Raw genomic sequence first — 18,702 nt, 5'->3', positions numbered from 1 at the left:
CAAGTTGAAACTTGTTACACACTGTTACTACGGTTTGACGTGCCACTTCCTGTATTGAAAATTCCTGCCTTTCCCTTGGATGGCACTCGGCAGCAGCAGTCACCATATTTTGTGATCACAATGGAAAGGCTCCGTGTCACACATCACTTCTGGTACAGCAATTTCTGTGAAATAAAACCATTGTGACGTGTCCTCATCCACCTTATTCACCAGATCTGGCACCGTGTGACTTCTAGCTTTTCCCCAAAGTCAAAATGACCTTGAAAGATTAATGTTTTGAATTGATTCAGGACATCGAGGCAGCCACGACAGCGCAACTAAAGACACGAAAGAGGACGTCCAAAACTACTTCAGAAAGTGGCAAGAACGATGGTATGTGTGTTCGAAGCAAGGGGGAGTATTTTGAGGGGGATTAATGGCAATGTTTCTATTACTGTGCTAACATTTTTTAATTTAAACATTGATCGTACTGTTTGATCACATCTTGTATTTAAGAAACAGTCTGTTTGTTACGAAAATCTTAATGTTATGGGGAACAAATATATAGCCCCAACTGCTATTTATGATTGCTTAGAATATTTTTTTCAAGAATTCCTAGCCTGTCACTTGTGTATCAATTACTTATGCTTATTTTGTGCGTCCTAATTTGAATTTGTCCAAACTTTCCTCCCCTCCCCCATTAGAAGACTGAAAACAACCTGTTTCTCAAGGAGAGTAGGCTCGAGAGGAAACTTCAGGAAATTAACTATCTTCTGAACCAAATCAAATGATTTATTAGTAAGCTATATATGTATGTATAGGTTAGAATTTTTATGTGAAGTGTCCATGTTTTTAAATTAATGTTTTAAAATAACACAGTGTTATTTTATAATATGTGTTTGTTGGCCGAATTTGGCTTACAGTCTTCCAATTTTCATCCTTAGATTTAAACAAAATGATATCAGAAACTCAGGATTTTAGCTCCATCTTTGTCCAGGCTGATCTCTTGCCCAGCCTGGGGCAGTTTGGACAATCAGTAGAGGTTGTCTGTATCTCCACAGAACTTCATTCTTGTCTGAAGTTTATAATATTTTGGAAATATTGTAATATATATTTATTATCTGTCAGCAAATACAGGAGTGCAATTCTAGGGCTTTACAAGTAATAAATCCGTCTCGGGTTTTTCAGTATCCACTTCTCTAGGTTTTTTTTGTTGTTGTTGTTGAGTTTTTTGTTTGTTTGTTTTGTTTTTATCTTGACATGTTTTACTTTTTATTTAATTTTATCATCTGCCTTATTTTAGAAGTGTCTGTGGGTGTATGAGTCTAAAATATCTGTCATTCTGCTTGTGAGACAGGTAGGGGGTTATTAAGTAACTTTATTTTCTTTTCAAACTGCACTGATTTTTAACAACTGACACATCTGTAATTATCTGAGTAGCAACTAATTTTTTTCTTCATGTCTAAGTAAGCGGTCATTTTGTATTTCGCATGGCCTCTCCCAGAAAGGCTCCTGCTCCCTGCTTGGCGGGCACTTGTCTCTCTGATTCTGTCCTTGTACTTGAAAAGCTGGAGCAAGGGGAGCAAAATGCAGCTGGGGGCTGAGTCTGAGTGGCTTCAGCCCTGGAATAGAGGGTGTGTGTGTGTGTGTGTGTGTGTGTGTGTGTGTGAGAGAGAGAGAGAGAGAGACAGAGAGACAGACAGAGAGACAGAGAGACAGAGACAGAGAGACAGAGAGAGAGTTGTTGCGGGAATGGATGGCAGCAACAGAATAGAATAAAATATCAAATCTAGTATATATATATTTTTTAAAAAGTTAATTCTCTATATCAGCAATTCTCAGACTGCGATGATTTTACCCACCTGCCCCTGCCCCAGGGGCATTTAGCTTAGTATTATCTGGAGACTGTTTTTAAATCCGTTCCCTGGTAGATGATGTGAGTACTCTGCTTATTTGTATCTTCTCTAGTTCCTCAGAGACAGATGGTTATTAACTGGATCCCGTTTCCTTGTCTCATCCATCTGTCAAACTTCTACTCATCCTTCCAGATGAGTGGAAGGATCCCGACCGGACTCCCCTGGCATTTTGTGGTACTACGAGTCCTCACTGTAGGTAGCACTTTTATAAGTCTCTCTCTTATCAAGGACTGTGGCTTATTTATTTACTTTCATCTCTCATTTCTGATGTAGTTGTTGCTCAGTAAGTGATAATTGTATGAGTCTGTTTAAGTTTTCTTCGATTCTGTTTCATATGTCCTACATTATCTACTGACTTAACAGAGACCCACATCTTTGACTGGACAGTTGATCTTGATCTTACTTGAATTTACCAAAAGGTGTGAGGAGATGAAGTTACAGAGGAGCACTGGTATAAAGAAGCCAGGTGTGATGAGTCACTGTTTGTCCGTGGTGACCTCCCCTGGCTTGGTAACTTTTTCTCTTGAAGGGTGAGGCAAAACTCTCAAGTCGTACAGCTACTGAAACAGTGAGAAATGCGTTCTAAAATTTGAACTTGGTTAGTGATTAAGCTTAAAATACACTCCCCACCTCTCCCAGCCCCCTTACATTTCAGGGTCATTACTTTTAACGTGTGCTTTGAGCGGCTTGCCTTGGGCAGGGACGTCTCAGGCACTTGGAGGCCACAGACACAGTCACCTACTTAACATGCACTAGTCAGCTTTTGTGAAAATATCACCCCTGATGCTGGGTGCTTATCTTTTATGGAACAGCTTGCAAATCCTAATTGTTTTAAACTGGCTCTGGGGGAAAGAGACTTGAGAATCAATACATTACAGCTCTCATACATACAAATGTGTATCATTATAATGAAGACAATCTGATGGCTTTTTTGGTCAGATCACAAAAGCGGTGGACTTGAGTTTGTGGACTCACACTGCCAGTCCTCTCCTTACGGCGGACAATGCAGTTTTATTCTCTGGTCGCAGTGTTCAGGTTTGCACAGGCATTTCTTTCTGATGGATGTCCCCTCAGTGGGAGCAAATTGATGACGGTTCATTACTTGCTCTGGTGGCAGTATATCTTCTTTATAAGGTTCATTAAGGCAGAAGCAACAATATTTATGCCTTTAAATACTGATGTGTTGGGAACAGCCAAATAAATTATTTTAAGAATTGTACCATCTGGTTTCAGACCCAAAGCTTTCTCTAAGACTGCAGACTTTCATCCAAGGTCACCCATGCTAATCCTCTCTAGTTTTGGAAGAAGCTCAGCATCTGAAAAATCAGAGAACGTAAATACTACTGCTTTCTCATCAATGAGAAGTTTCATTGTACCAGTAGGTGGTAGTAAACTGCAGAGAATATTTTCTATTTTTTCTCCAGTTGGAGGAAATGCCTTTCTCACCTTTAGCCAGAATTTACATAGGTGAATAATTTAAAGGTGATTCAGCTTCTTTAAATTATTCTTTAAGAGTTCTTCCAGCATTCTTCAAATTTAGCAACTCTTTTATCAACAAATGTCATGCTGAAACTTCTTATGATAATGAGAATGGGTTTTTGATCCAGCCAAACTTTTTTCTTTTAAATCTTTAAAAATGATGAAAATTTTCCTTGATGATACGTAAATTTTTTTTTTTTTTTTTTTTTTTAACTAATGCTCATAATTCTTCTTTGGGCTTCAGATTGTGATTGTGATTAAATATCATTCATTAACCATTTTTAATTTGTTTTCCAAAGCAGAGTTTGATTGTATAAGCTATGTCAGTACACATTACTATATTTTCACATAGTCCTTCAACTATTAAGTTCATCCCAGTACTAAGAATATGTAAGAGAGTCAGTTTTTGAATTTAGTAACTGTCCTTTAGCAAAATTGCAAAGAGAGAATCATGCATAATTAAAACAGTATCCCTTTAGCTCATAAACTCGTGATCAGTGGTACCTTTGGCCCGTTAGGACTCGTCAGTCTTAAACAGTAGATACAGGCACTCTGATCCCATTTCTGCTCTATCTGAAAGTGAGCTTTAGATTTGTTTTTCTGTCTTTAATATACGTTCAGTTTTTCTTTCTGATAATACATTCATTGTAGAAATTTCAGGAGAGAGAGGAATGTTTAAAAAAGTAGAAATCTGCTCTAAACTACAGATGGCGAATATGCTTTTGGTGTATTTTCTTCCCCTTTATCACTGCGCTTTCCCGCTTCTCTAAATTTGTATGCTGGTAATTTATATTCACATACAGACAATACATAGTGCTTATTAGAAATTGGGATTCATACTTCCGTCCCTTCTATTGCTGTTAAATGTCTCCAGAAACAGGGTTTCTAATGTCTGTGTACTGTTCTATTGTATCAATGTATAGTATTTTAACCATTCTCTTATAATTTGAAATTTGTTTTTATCTTCCTTCTATTGTAATTTCCCAGTAAATATCCTTACATATAAATTTCTGTATGTGTTCCAGATGATTTCATTAGGTGAAAGTTTTGGACGTATAGTTGCTAGGTCAAAGGTACAAACTGCTCTTGAGACATAAGGTTTGCTGATATCCAGCAAATTATATCAATTTACACATTCCAATTAGGACAGTGTAGCCGGGCTTTCCCCCCTACAACCTGGCTAACCAAGACATTATTATTTAAAGGAAAACAACTTAGTAGGCTAAAAAGCATCTCATTGTTTAATTTATATTTCTTATGTTAATAGGTAGGTAAACGTTACATTTAAGGTTTCTTTCTTTTTAACTTTATTCTTTTGGATCCCGGAAAAGTAAAGCCAAACAGTTGCTTCAGCCTTAGTTTCCTGTTATGTTTCCTGTTGTGGGAGGGAGCTACATGGTGGTCATGCAGCCTTTGTCCTTGCGAACAGAGGAGTTAGCTGTGGGAGGAAGGGCAGAGGAGGGACCTGAGTCTGACAGGGTGTTCTCTAGCTCTATGCCAACTAGTATAAGAAGTTGGACCTTCCATCGATTCTTTTTCTGATCACACGATGGAATTGGATATTCCATTAATTCTTTTTCTGATGCTGTATTTCACTTTGAAAAACCTAAACTCATAGCAAGGGTCTTTTGCTTGTTTATTTAGTTTTATTTTAATGAATATTTTAAAAGCATGACTGCTTTCATTTAATGCTCTAGAATCTGTACATATTTAGCAAATTCCCTTCCTCTTCCCTTTAGGTGCATGGTCATGTACTTCCCAGATGCATTCAGAGTAATGGTCCAAAAAGTCCAGAATATTCTAAATCATTAAATAAATTTTCATGACACTGGATTTAATAAGACAAAAAATAACCATATGGATTTTAGAAAGATTATAATAATGTTAAGGGTTAAGTTAACCCTCCATTAAACAGAAAATAGAATTATTGGAATACTCAATAAGCTTTCACATTTTATCAACTGAATTTTCGCTGATACTTTCTTGTCCCAAATATATTTCGTTTCTTCAACTTCTATAAAAGGTTTTCTGAAATTTTTGAGATTGTCTTGCATGAAATAATTTTTGTTTGTGTTAAATAGAAAATTGAGGTAGTGATGGAAAAAAAGCATATTTAGAGCAGTTTTTATTGATGAGATTATACTCAGGATGTTTGACCTTCTAATTTGGTGGAGATGTTGATGATGCCACCATCTTCTCATGTATTTGGTATTGTAGAATTTGTACTTCTGTTATAGCATTTGTTTAATTCTACATTTTAAATTAAGTTGCATGAAAGTGTTCACTGTACACTGAATGGGATTTTCTTATTTTAGGGCATTCTGTGTGTGTTATATTTTTGTTTAAAGATAACATACAGCTCATTAGACTGGAAATCAGACTAATATTGAGACCTGCAGGTCCTAGAGAATCTTAGAAGTTTTTTCATTATGGAGATACGGATCCATCTGTCCCGTTTACTTGTTGGTAGGATTAAGTGAAGTACTATATGTGGAAGTGCTTTTAAAATTTAGGAGCATTGCGCAAAACTAAGGGTTATTTATTATTTGGAGCTGTAAACATGACTAAATAATATTTGAGGAATTGCTCTATTAAAGCAGGAAAAAAACTTTATAAAGGAAGGATAGAATTACATGGGGAAGTGACTTATGTTTTCAAACTATGTGTATAGAAATTACAATATGCCAAAGGACTAATGTAATAAATACTTCAAAAAATAAATAGCTGAATGAATCTCTTATTCCTGTGCTCTTTTCCATTTGATTGACCATGACCTGGATTTATTTTTAAGGATTTGTGAACACCGATGGCAGAATCCTCCAGTGATTCAGACCACTTCCGCTCTCGTGACAGATTGAGTCGATGGGCTGCCAGGTCAATACACAGGGAAATTCGAAATCGTCCTACAGTAGATGCCACCGAGAAGGTCAACACTATAACAAGTACTTTACAGGTTAGTTTAACAATGGTTAAATACTTTAAGCTGAGTAGTAGTTTCAGTCAATGTATTAGTTTTTTTGCTGCCATAATAAATTAGCACAAGACTAATGTCTTAAATAAAGAAACTTATTTTCTTAAGTTTAGTAGGTCAGAATCTGACGCTAGTCTCTTTGGACAAAATTAGGTTGTTGGTAGGGCTGCATTCCTTTCTGGGGGCCCTAGGGAAATGATCTGTTCCCTTGCCTTTTCCAGCTTCTGGAGGCTGCCCACATTTCTTGTCTTGTGGCCCCATCATCTTGAAAGCCAGTAAGGATGGGTTGAATCCTTCTCATATTGCATTACTCTACCTCTTCTGCTTCTCTCTTCCACTTTTAAGGATGCTTGTGATTACATTGAGTGCACTCAGTAATCCAGGATAATTCCATCTCAAGATCCTTAATCATATCTGCATGAAGTATATTGATATCTGACTTAACTATTATATGCAATGTACCTTTTACAAACAGTTGATTTAGCTTTTAACATACTACTAAGATTGATTGGGAAAAATACTGTTTGGAACACTTGATAAAGTCCATTTTCTTTCTCAAGGACACCAGTCGGAACCTGCGACAAGTAGACCAGATGCTTGGACAGTATCGAGACTATAGTAATGGACAGGCGGGTGTTATAGAACACGTAAGAATGTTTACATGTTTATGTTTTACCCACCTTTTTGGAAGTGCAGAATTGAGTAATAGGGTTATGAGATAAAGGAGATAACTATTGTGAACAGCTTTTAGATTGCTTTACTATTTTGTAATTTAAATTTAGGTTAGCTTCTCAGATGGATTGCCAACGAGATTGTATTGATTAGATTCTGTTGAATTTTAAAGCTTTAAGTCAGAGGGCTAAGAATTCAGGACATGAATTCATCTGAGACTTACTAAATTTGGGCCACAGATACCCCTCATGGGGAGTAAAGAACTTTAATTATAAAGTAATAGATGCTCATTGTTTAAATAAATACTAAAACTCCTGCCCTGTTTCCCTGAAAATAAGACTTAGCCAGACAATCAGTTCTAATGTGTCTTTTGGAGCAAAAGTTAATGTAAGACCCGGGTCTTATGTAAGACCCGGGTCTTATATTATAGTAAAATAAGACCGTATTTTATATTAATTTTTGCTCCAAAAGACACATTAGAGCTGACTGTCCGGCTAGGTCTTATTTTCGGGGAAACACGGTATCTCATAGTTCTTCTGAGCCCCACTCCAAAGAGGTAACAATTTTGACAGTTTCTTGTATATCTTTCTAAATATTTTCTCTGCATGTATAAGCATACATGTGATTGCTTTAAAAACTGGAATCATACATAATGTTACGCAACTTTTAAAATTTAGTAATGTATATCATTTTCCATATGACACATACATCATTCTTTTGAAGAGTTATATAATATTCCACAGTATAGATGTATCTAGTTTTTGTTTGTTTGTTTGTTTGTTTTTTTTGGTTGTTGTTGTAAGTAATGCAGCAATGACCATTATGGTGTACTTATTTTTGTGTAATAATGTGTGATTCCTGGGAGCAGAGTTGCTGGGTTAAAGGATATGCACACTTAAAAATTTGCTAGATATTTCAAAATTGCCCTTTCAAGGATGTGCCAGTTTATACTTACTTCGCATGGGATGTAAGAAGGAAACATATCCCAGAATTCTGAAATAAAATGAACATTTTTTATTAATATTTTGCTAATTCTATCTCTGTTATTTCCTTCTTTTGAAATTTGTTAATTCATCTGTAAACTCTTAAAAACCCAGTTAAATTTATTGTTTCCAATTATGAGCATGTACTCTAATAATAAAATTAATATTATATTTGTACTGTAATGATTGTTTTATATATATCTGCTATACTGAATTGTCACATAACTTCCAAGTTGTAATTGATGATATGTTATTTCGTTTTTACAAAGCAGAAGTACAATCATTTGCTTGTAATTGGAAGCTAATTGTGTACAGGGAAACATATCTTCTCTCATACGGTTTTCTACTATCATTTAGAAAATAAACTTGGACTTTTTTGTATCTACAAGATTTTTATGACTTATGATGCATTAGACAGATGGAACTATAGATTTTGTGTATTTGGGAAGCTCTGAAATGTAGATTTAATTACCTTTTTAATAATGGGAGTTAATACTTTACTTTTTAATTTATTAGTGAAAAATTGAAAACATTAATAGCAAAGAACAATCCTACTTTGTCATGTAGAATATTAGATTCTTATGGTAGCAAATTTCCTTTGAATTGTGCCATTGGGAAATGAAATTTTGTATTAGAGAAACTTCTGTATAGATAAGCATTCAAAACAAAACGTGTTCTGTGGCAGTAAGCCTTTGTGGTAGACCTTGAGTTGAATAATGCTGAACTCTGGGGGAGTGGTTTTACACATGGGAAGGAAATAAATTCAACAGGTACTTCATTTCCATTTAAGTTGTATGTACATAGATTGCCAAGCCACTCGTAAAAAATAGGACATAGGAGAGCGAGAATTGCTTTTTTGTTTTTTTTTTTGTTTTTGACTATTCCTTAGTCTGGTCTAGAATCTCCTCCTTAGTCTCCCCATATTCTTGTTCTGTTAATGTAGTTGGTTCGCAATGATTTTCCCCTCCAGCATACCCGAGGACTATGTTATTCGTTGCCGTATGTTACACTCACTTGATAGAGCAGTGATCTTCACCCTGCCACCTTCAGAAAGAGTATTTCTCACAAGTGATGCTGATGGGCTCCTCAATGAAAATTGCTTTCTTAGCATTAAAGTATTTACAGCTATGGGCTATATCATCCCTAAAAATGAGTATATGTAGTGTGCCAATTATCATGTGATTTATCTGAAACTTTATATTTATATTCTTTAAATTCTTTAGGTACATGGCAATACTGTCGATTTTTAATTCTCTTTTAATCAGTGTATGTTCTATTTAGGGAGGAACCCTGGGGATTGATTGATTTTTTTCTTTTTGAGACTATGCTGCAACTCATACAAGTCTTTTTTCTATGGAACCTACCTTTTTTTTTTTACATCCTGTAACAGCTTAATCCAGTTTAACCAGTATTCAACTGTTTATTTATTTTTTGGGAGAGTTGATTTTATTGGGGTTTAATTTTGTGAACATAATTTGCCAATGGGTGAGGGGGGAATATAAATATTTGAGGCAATGTTTTCCTTCCAAGATGATTATTCAACATAAAAAGTTAATACCTTCTGCAGTGGAAATATGGACTCCAGCTGATGAGGCTAAAGTAGTTAATGTTGGGTATAAAAGAAAAACACAGTTCCCTTGATTCAAATCAGCTGATTCATTCATTTTTTTAAGGTAAAGATTGGTTAAAATATAGTAATATCAAATTAAACCTTAGAGGCTTGCATTAATAGGTAATTTTTCTTCTAATTAAGTACTCTGATTAAAAATTCCCTTTGGGAGTAATCGGGTTACCATCTGGCACATAAACTTTGGAACAATTTGAATGTTAAATAATAAAGTCCAGGTTTTTTTTCTATTCAGTGGGTTTCAGTGGTCAAATATACTTAGTGACACCTCAGAAGGATAATGTTAATTGGTTTAGAGCCAGACACAAGCCACTTGTAATACCTCAAAGCTGAAGGTATTGGTCTCTTTCTCTGTGGCTGAATTTTACTAATTGTCTTGAAAGTGAGAATTGGTCATAGTCTTTTAATAACTTTGACCGTAAGTACTAAGAGTCGATGGATAAGAAATTATAATCAAACAAATTCTGTTGAGACCTTCTTTTTGTAAATATATTTCCGATCTTAGGAATTAGGTTCTTAGAACTTTATGTTTAAATTTATGTTTAAATTTTTATTACCAAGTATCTCATGAAACTACTGGACAGGAGAATAATTTTGATAGGATTTTGCTTTGAGGGTAGTGGATACATTTAGATTTTTTGAGTCAGACCTCAAGTTGAAGGCTGATTTTTTAAGTAGACACCACTCTGTGACTTTGGGAAAGTTATAAACCTTTTTGAACTACGGTGTCATCATATGATAAATGGACATAATCATGTAACCCTCATTATAACATTTATTGCAGTGGTCACACTGTTTTAGACACTTGTTAAGCATTTATGTTCTTGTTGTTTCTTTAATCCATCCAACAATTTCTCTACCCTCAAGCATTTGCTATGTTCTTAATATAGTATTTGGTATATTCTAGGCACTCAGTACATGTTCCTTTCCTTTCCTTGAATACATTGGCCTAGCTTCAGTTTCATGAGTGGAACACTGTGACTATAAACAACATGAGACACTGCAATATTCACAGTGATATGTGTATCTGATTATTTTGCTTTCAAAGTGTGTGCTAAATTAGACAGCATACGTAGTACTGCTTTTTCTTCCTCTTATGTTTATGAGTCAATTGTCTGTTCACCCAAAGTGCAATAATGTAGTATTAAGAGCGCCTTTCATTTTTCCATGAGTGCTCATATATTGACATGCAGAATAGTATGTGGAAATATTTTTTACAATTCTTTTAAAATTGTGGTTAAAATGCCTGTGATGCATGACTTTAACTATATGGGATTTCATTCAAAAATAAAATAGTCACATGAATAAAAATGATACCAATTGAAAGGGAATTTTTAAATTTCAGGAATCTTATCATGGGCTTATGTTCCTATAAATCAGCATATGAAGAGAGGTTAGACATAGCAGCCAGAGCTAAAGATGTTTTGGTAAAAGCAGCTATTTAAAAAATACATTTTAGCAACAGGTGGTGGGACCAGAAAAGTGTACAAACCATAAATTTGTACTCTTGTTTAATTTTGTTTGTAAAACTCCTGTCTCCTTCCTCTCCTCTGCCTCATCTTCCTTCTTATTTTAATAGTAGAAAATAAGTAGACTGTAAGGAACCAAAATAGAGTTGATAAAATTAACTCTACAACCAATCCATTTTGCAGTCTGTGCCAGACTGCATTTTGTAGAGAAACAGGCAATAAAGGAAAGGCAAGCATAAAGCACTTAACAAAGTTCCTATGGATGACAGACAGTAATATCCTGGACAAAATTTTTAAAGTGACTTCTTTTCTGCCTCCAGTTTTGACCTGGATTTTGCCAAGCTGACCCCTAACATTTGTAAATCTAAGTAGTTCAATTTTTTTTTATGTTAACATGATAGATATAGCTAAACTTACGATATAAACCATCTCCATGGTCACCAGTGCTATATACCTTGTGAATGTTTGCTAAATAGTGACTCCTTAGTGTCAGGTGAAAACAAAACAAATGGCTAGACAAAATATTTAAATTGATTTCAGTTTGTGCTCAACAATACAGCTAAGTGTAATTATCTATACATGACCAAATTTGCATGTGTTTTTATATAATCTACGTTAGGGAATATATTTTCTTAGTATGAAAATAAGGAACAATTTGGAGTAAGAAAGTCTCTGAAGAAGCTAAACGGGTTCTCTAAATGGTTTCCATCATTCAAGCCTACTTTACATTGCAGCAGTTAGAGTTTTTCCCAAGGTTGTTGCTGGCTTTTTTTTTTTTTAAGTTGTGGTTTTCATTTGTGTGAAAGCTAATTATTTGAATATGTGGTAGCTACTATATTTATGTGTGAGTATTCACTGTTTCTAGTTTATTTGTATTATTGTGGAATAATGGTATATATCTTTTACGAACTATCTAGTGACTGTGTTTAGTGTGATTTTTTTCTCTTTCACAATGAGTTTAGTCAAGGATAGGATTAGTTTTGTTGAGACTGAATTTGTAAGATATAATGCTTATTAGTGAAACAGTTACCGGTATTATATGTTGACCAAGGAAGTTCATGCATGTGATTTTTTCCCCCCATTTCTCATCTTGTGATATTAAAGTCGAATTTTATTGAATGACTTATTTCTTAGGTATTTCTGATACCATTTGTGGAGTTAGTGCCTAGTTTCCTAGCTTTTACTATTGCTTGGAAATATTTACCTTCCTAGAGACTGGTCAAGAAACTTGCTGTTACGAATTTTGGAAAGTCAATCGTTTTTACTTAAAAAAAAAAAAAAAAAGAATCAACTGAAACCAAAAAACCAGAGTTCCGATCCCAGGTGAGATGGAGTTAGCATACCCTTGCACTGAATAGCTATACAATTTCTACCGAATGCATGGAGCAGTGACTTGAGGACTCTGAAAAGTAAATGCAGTGGTCCTTGTTTTCAGTGTGCATGAATTTCATTACCCCCATTTGGTCAGCTAACACCAGTGCCCAAACAGCAGAATTTAAATTTCAGTTAATGCAGTATATTAACTATGAGTAACTGCATAAAATATAAACGTTGCTGCTATAATAGCTCTTCCATCCATATATTACTGTGAAAATAACAGAGCATGCTTTTGAATTCTGTGGCTGGTTGGTCACAGACAGTGAAAATATATAGTTGTGTTACCTCCTTGTCTCCCAGTGATAAAACTGCATGCTAGTTTACAAAAATTAAAAAAACAGAAAAAGAATTGGTCAACCAAGACGAAGGTATAGCAAAGAAATGAAAAATGATGTGCTGGAAGTGAAATTTGAATCATATTATGGAGGAGTAAAGTTACAGAAGAAATAGGTGATAGTGGGAATATTGACACTGCTGCCATTCAAGAGTCTCTCAATCTCTCTGTCTCTCTGTCTCTCTATGAATATAGATAGATATGCATATATATCTCTATCTATCTATATCTCCAGAGAAATTCAGTGAAGTCATTTTTAGGGAACGACAAACTCCTCTAAAGAGCTTTTCTAGAATAAAACATCCCATTTCTTTATTCCATTTATTTTTGGGTCTTGTATTCATTACCTATAATTATAATAATAAAAGCTACTCTTTACTGAACAATCTCGTCTTTACTAAGTATTGTTCTAAATATTTTGCATGTATTGTCTTATTTCATCCTAAAATAAAACATATGCGGAAGTTATCTGATACAGTGTGAAAGATGTGGACAGGAAGAGTCAGAAGCAGAAGGGAAAGTCGTATGTATAGTTGAGGAAAGCATTGCCATGCTTTTCTCTGGTTCTCTGAATCACAGTGTTTTTAAGGGTCACATCTCTTATTTGAAATACCCATTGCTGCCTGGATGATCTCCTTTCTTCGATTTGCTTTCAGTGTAATTTGTCCTTTTGAGTTACATACTTTTTAAAACAATTGATTGAGCTTGACTTATATTGTGTCTCTAATCAGAGATTTTCAAATAGGTACATCTCAGGGTTTTCAGAGATTTCTACAACAATTTTATAATTTAGTATTTTTATTTTAATGTTAATCTAAAAGCTTATATAGTTTTAAAAAATGTCACTTACCAAGTAGTGTCCAAAATCGAGTTGCTTCCCTAGCATTCTCTAGTGGTGACCAATGACTCTTTTTCTCCTTGAGTATAATTAACTCACAAGTTTATGCATATTTGAAATGTTTTAATTCATTTCAGTTCATATTTTTATTGATGTTCAAGTTATTTTATATTTGGCTAAAGGGAGCCTACTCAACTTATAAGTTTACAGCATGTCTAGACAATTTGGATAACTACCTTATAAACAAGTATTGTCATTCAGTTTCAGTGCCCAAGTTTCATCTGTATTCATACTGGTACATAATAGTTATGCTTCAAATGAACGGAGGAAACAGAACAGACCTAATATGTAAATGATGCATTTATGTCAAGTCATTGTGAAAATATGTCATAGCATGTTCTGTGATGCTGGTTTTACGGTATTTCAGATGTGGGAACGGGGGGGCAATGGAATCATGACGTGGTATGTGGTGAGGTAGTCATGCGTGCGAGATGTAAGACTGCACCATTGGAGTGGGTACCACAGTCTTGTGTGGAGCATTGATTTAGTTTCAGCACAATAGCTACTAAATTAATGTTAAATTGAATTTTGTTAGTGTTGTTCTGTTTTCATTGAATTTCAAGTTTGGTTTGCATTTGCACTTAGTTAGGAGTTACAATCCTAAAGACTTTACATCTTTCCTCTTTATCTCTTTGTTTTTGTGTTTAGGAGTTATTAAATTGGTTTTGTACGTCAGGATTAGATTTTGCGCAGTGTCTGTTGTGCCACTCCTATTTTAAGGGTTCATTTTTAGTTTTGTATCTTAGGTGGAGGAGCTGTTTTTGCCATGATATTTATAGGAGTAATTAAGCAAATCTTTGTTCCACTTATTCACTTTTCACATTTCATTATTTGGTCTTTATATATCAGCCTGTTTATCTGTTCAATCAATTGCTTATGATATATTGCTTTAAAAGTTTAAAATGAAGTTGCCAAATAGTTCGTCTAACTTTTTAGCGTATTTTTAAAATGATTCATTTTCAATATCTTTTATTCCGCCTAGATTTTGAATCATTTCTCTCATTCTGCATTATTTTTCCATACGTCCCATGGTTGGTTTTTTCCCTTTTTTTTGTTAGCTGGGAGAGAGAGGAAATTAATTTTATTTATCAGGTTTTAGTTATAGCCCAGGATTTGTTAGTAAATAAACCTACATAAAAAGGATGCTGGTAAGCTCTGCTTCTGGCATCGGTAGATAAGATTATTTTGGATTAACTCTCCTTCTCTGAACAACTAGAAAGGCAAAAAAAAAAAAAAAGTGAAAAATATTATGATCCCGTCAGAAAGCTACCAAGGCAGTGAAGAATTTCATAGTAAAAATCTGGCAAAAATGGGAATTCAGAAGGGTGAGTCCTGCATCTGGGACTCTTTTTCTCCCTCAAGGCAGTAGCTGATTTCAAAAGCAGTGCCTTAGAGGCAGAGAGGTGAGGATCATAGCTATAGATAAACTCAAGAGGCCAGGGATCAGTTTGGGGAATGTAATCAATAATGTTGTAAAGATTTTGTAGGGTAGCCGATGTCTTCAGGTGTACTTGTCTTATTAGGGAGACCACCTCAGGGATGATGTAGATGCCTGATCACTGCACTGTACACCTGAAGCTGAAGATGAATAATAATGTCAACTATAATTTTATATATATATGTGTATATATATATGTGTATATATATATATGTATATATATAGATATGTGTGTGTGTATATATATAGTTACAAGCAGTAGAGTACAGCATTAGGAATAGAGACAGTGGAAATGTAATGGCTGTATACGATGTCAGAGGGGTAGTAGATTGGGGGAGGGGGGTTATCACTTTGTGAGGGCTATAAATGATAAATGTCTAACTATTACATTGTTTGGTACACTTGAAACTAATAATAATTATAAAAAAAGAGGCTAGGGAGATTGAGACTGGAGTTCAGGAACCCTCTAGCTTTCAACTGAGGCTCCAAAGGGTGATAGCCTAGGAGAAATGGTGAATTGAAAAGTAAAGTGATAAACAGAATAAACCAGCTTTGAATCATCTCAATTCCTAATTGGATTAAGGTGATTTGGGATTCCTAGTGACCCTAGCCTGACTTCCTGCTAGAAGCAAAACTAAATCTCTATTGAAGGACGATGTCATCATCCAGAGCTTTAAGTGATCTCCACAATTTTTCATATATAATGTCTATCACCTGATAAAAAAAATACCCAGGCATAAGAAAATCTAAGAGATGACTGAAAACCAAGGGCAACACAGACAATAGAAACCCTCTAGCTTTTTTTAATGTGTTCAAGAAATTAAAAGATTGAGAATTTTGATAAAGAATTGGAAACTGTAAAAAAGAACCAAAATTACGGAAACTGAAAAATATAATTAAAACTAATCAATTAATTAAAACCCTCAATAGGTAAACTATATAGTAGTTTTTATACAGTTAAGTAGATAATTAATGAATTGAAACATAGGTGAGCATAAGGTATCCAAAAAAAATGGAGGAAGGAAAGGATGAACAATACATAAAGCATAGAAGACAGATGGTAAAAATCTAAAACAAATGTAACTGGATTTCCAGAAGGAGAGGGGAGAAAGGATGGGACAGCAACAGTACTTGAGGAGATGATGGCTGAGAACGTACACCACATGAAAGATACCAAGCTATAGATTCCACGGTCTGTATGAGTCGGAAATTGGATAACTACAAATAAAACTGTATGTATTCATTTGATAGTAAAAACATTGAAATTCAAGGAGAAAATCTTTAACATAGATGAAGCTAAAAAAAGCAGATTGCCTTAAAAAAACCCACAAAACAAGCAGTTAGAAATGACAGCTGACTTTGCTTCCAAAAGCATGGTGATGTCAGGTTTAGCTTGAAAGATGTGAATAATAAAGATAAACATGAGAAAAGTTAACAGAGCTGGTTCTGTCACTAACTTGTGTGACCTAAAATCATTTTACATTTCTCATCTTACAGTGTGGATTTGCGTTTTTTAACTTTAACATCATTTAATTTTACCCTGAGCCTTGTCATAGATTACTGATATACTATTTTGTGTTCACTGTGTAAGACCTCTGGTCTATATAATATGTTAGATATCATTTTATTTTACTTATATATAAATTACTCTCAAGATACAAGTGGGTTCTCCTAAGCATCATCTGTATGTTTCCCTGGATTGATAGGTTGGTTCCTACAGCTGGTAAACAGACAGGTGGGTGTTGCACGTATCCCAACTTAGGGAAGCAGGGGACAGGGGCATAGAAATATTAGCCTTTTTTTTCAGAAATGAGAGCTATAATAGAGGTAGATTCCTGAAATTCTAACTCTACTTCTTTTAGTCCACTGTATTTTTTTAAATTATTTTTTTAGTTAGAGTTGATGTTCAGTATTATTTTATATTAGTTTCAGGTGTACAGCATAGTGGTTAGACATTTATATAATTTATGCAGTGATCGCCCCGATTAATCTAGCACCCACCTGGCACTATACATAGTTGTTGCAATGTTACTGACTATATTCTCTATACTGTATTTTACATCCCTGTCACTATTTTATAGCTACCAATTTGTATTTCTTGATCCCTTCACCTTTTTCACCCTAATCCAGACTGTCTTAACCTTGGTTCTTCAGAAGAGCTAAATCCAAGCAACCAAAATGAAACAGGATTTGCTCACTTCTGATTCATATTCAGTTTCATCCATACTTTCCCTTCAACTGAGGCTACTTTCTTTCTGCACAGTTCCCCAAGGAAATTGACTTGTTCTCTCCTTATGGAAAGTTCTACTTTTTAATTCGGGCTAAATTTAGGAAACTGTTTTATCAATCATTTTGTTTCGACATCTTTAATGGGTCGAATAATTGCATTGTTTTTAACAATATTTCCTAGTCATCTTTGGATGAGATATCTAGACTTGAAGTTTCTCAGCAATTCAAGGTGTGTGGATTTTCCTTAGCTTTACTCCTTGTTCCCTTGAGTTTTAGTTTAATCTTCTTTTCAGGTCTATAGCTATGTACAGGTCTGGACATTATTTTAGTATTTAATGTGATTTTATTTAATGTAGGTCTTCAGGTCTAAAAAGATGTCTTCCTTTATCACCTGGCTTACTCATACTAATCTGAAGAGACATTTGGATAACTGTAATTTCTAGTATGTACTGATAGTCTGAAGTCTGACCACATTGTTTCTGGGGATTTGAAATCTTTGAATGAATGAAAGAGATTTCAGGTATAGAGTGGGGCAGTGCACATTGTTTCAAAGCAGCAGTCACTGCTCAGTTTCCTGTGTGTTACAAGTCTGGGGTTTCTGCAGGAATCTAGTAGGGATGAAGGCTTTTTCAGATGTGTTGCCCTTGTTATGTTTCTAACCCTGGGTGGCACCTCAGTCAGATATTACAGCCTGGTTTTTGTAAGCCCTTAGCTAGCAGGCATCTCTTACCTTCTGGTAATAGAAAGATGGAATAGGTAGCAACAGATGCTGTTTAAAACCAGATGTTAGAATTGGTTCTTAAAATACTGATGTTTATTATTTTTATATTTCCTAACATTAAACTTATCATAATTTTCTCTGATATAAATTATCTTTGGGAAACCAGATATTTTAGAAATAACTTTAAAAATGTCTATTCTGTTTGTATTTGGAAGTTATTTAAAGAGAATAAATCTCCATTATATTCTTTAATTTAGTTAAAAGAAAGCTTGGAACAATCAATAGGCCAACTGCGGAGTCAACGTTTATTGAGAAACTCAGGAGGGAGAAGTATTTCTGTTACAAGTCTGAGTGCAAGTGACCTTGATGGTGGCACTGTGACAGGTAAACGCGACAGATGTTCTGAAAACCCTTTTTTGTTTCAAAAATATGTTCCTGAAGTACATATTGAATATACTTAATCTTTGGGCAAATACAACCCATACATAAAATCATACAAATAGGATGTTAGAAAATGCAATCAAGCATTTTGTAGTGAACGTTTAAAAATATGTTTAATGGTACTTTGTTATTATGATTCTGTTACTTTTGTTATTTTCAGTGTCTGTA

The 18,702-nt window shown here is 34.6% G+C and overlaps 1 protein-coding gene across 9 annotated transcripts in view; it reads left to right on the top strand.

Moving 5' to 3' along the window:
* CEP128 (centrosomal protein 128) overlaps positions 1–18,702 on the top strand; it is a 345,597-nt gene that overhangs the window by 6,669 nt on the left and 320,226 nt on the right. For 6 of the 9 annotated variants that reach the window (XM_074327095.2, XM_074327093.2, XM_074327091.2 and 3 more), the window contains 3 exons: positions 6,166–6,327; positions 6,906–6,992; positions 18,351–18,477. In XM_074327095.2, coding sequence (XP_074183196.2) covers positions 6,181–6,327; positions 6,906–6,992; positions 18,351–18,477 — 361 coding nt within the window. In that variant the 5' untranslated portion in view covers positions 6,166–6,180. Of the gene's footprint in view, positions 1–6,165; positions 6,328–6,566; positions 6,621–6,905; positions 6,993–18,350; positions 18,478–18,702 lie in introns of those variants that run through there. The other 3 variants (XM_074327097.2, XM_074327099.2, XM_074327098.2) reach the window with 3 other exon arrangements.

The sequence above is a fragment of the Rhinolophus sinicus genome, chromosome 3 (assembly GCF_057876585.1).
Source record: "Rhinolophus sinicus isolate RSI-liver-muscle chromosome 3, RSI-T2T, whole genome shotgun sequence".
NCBI classification, from domain to species: Eukaryota; Metazoa; Chordata; class Mammalia; order Chiroptera; family Rhinolophidae; genus Rhinolophus; species Rhinolophus sinicus.
This window is presented reverse-complemented; position numbering and strand designations above follow the sequence as displayed.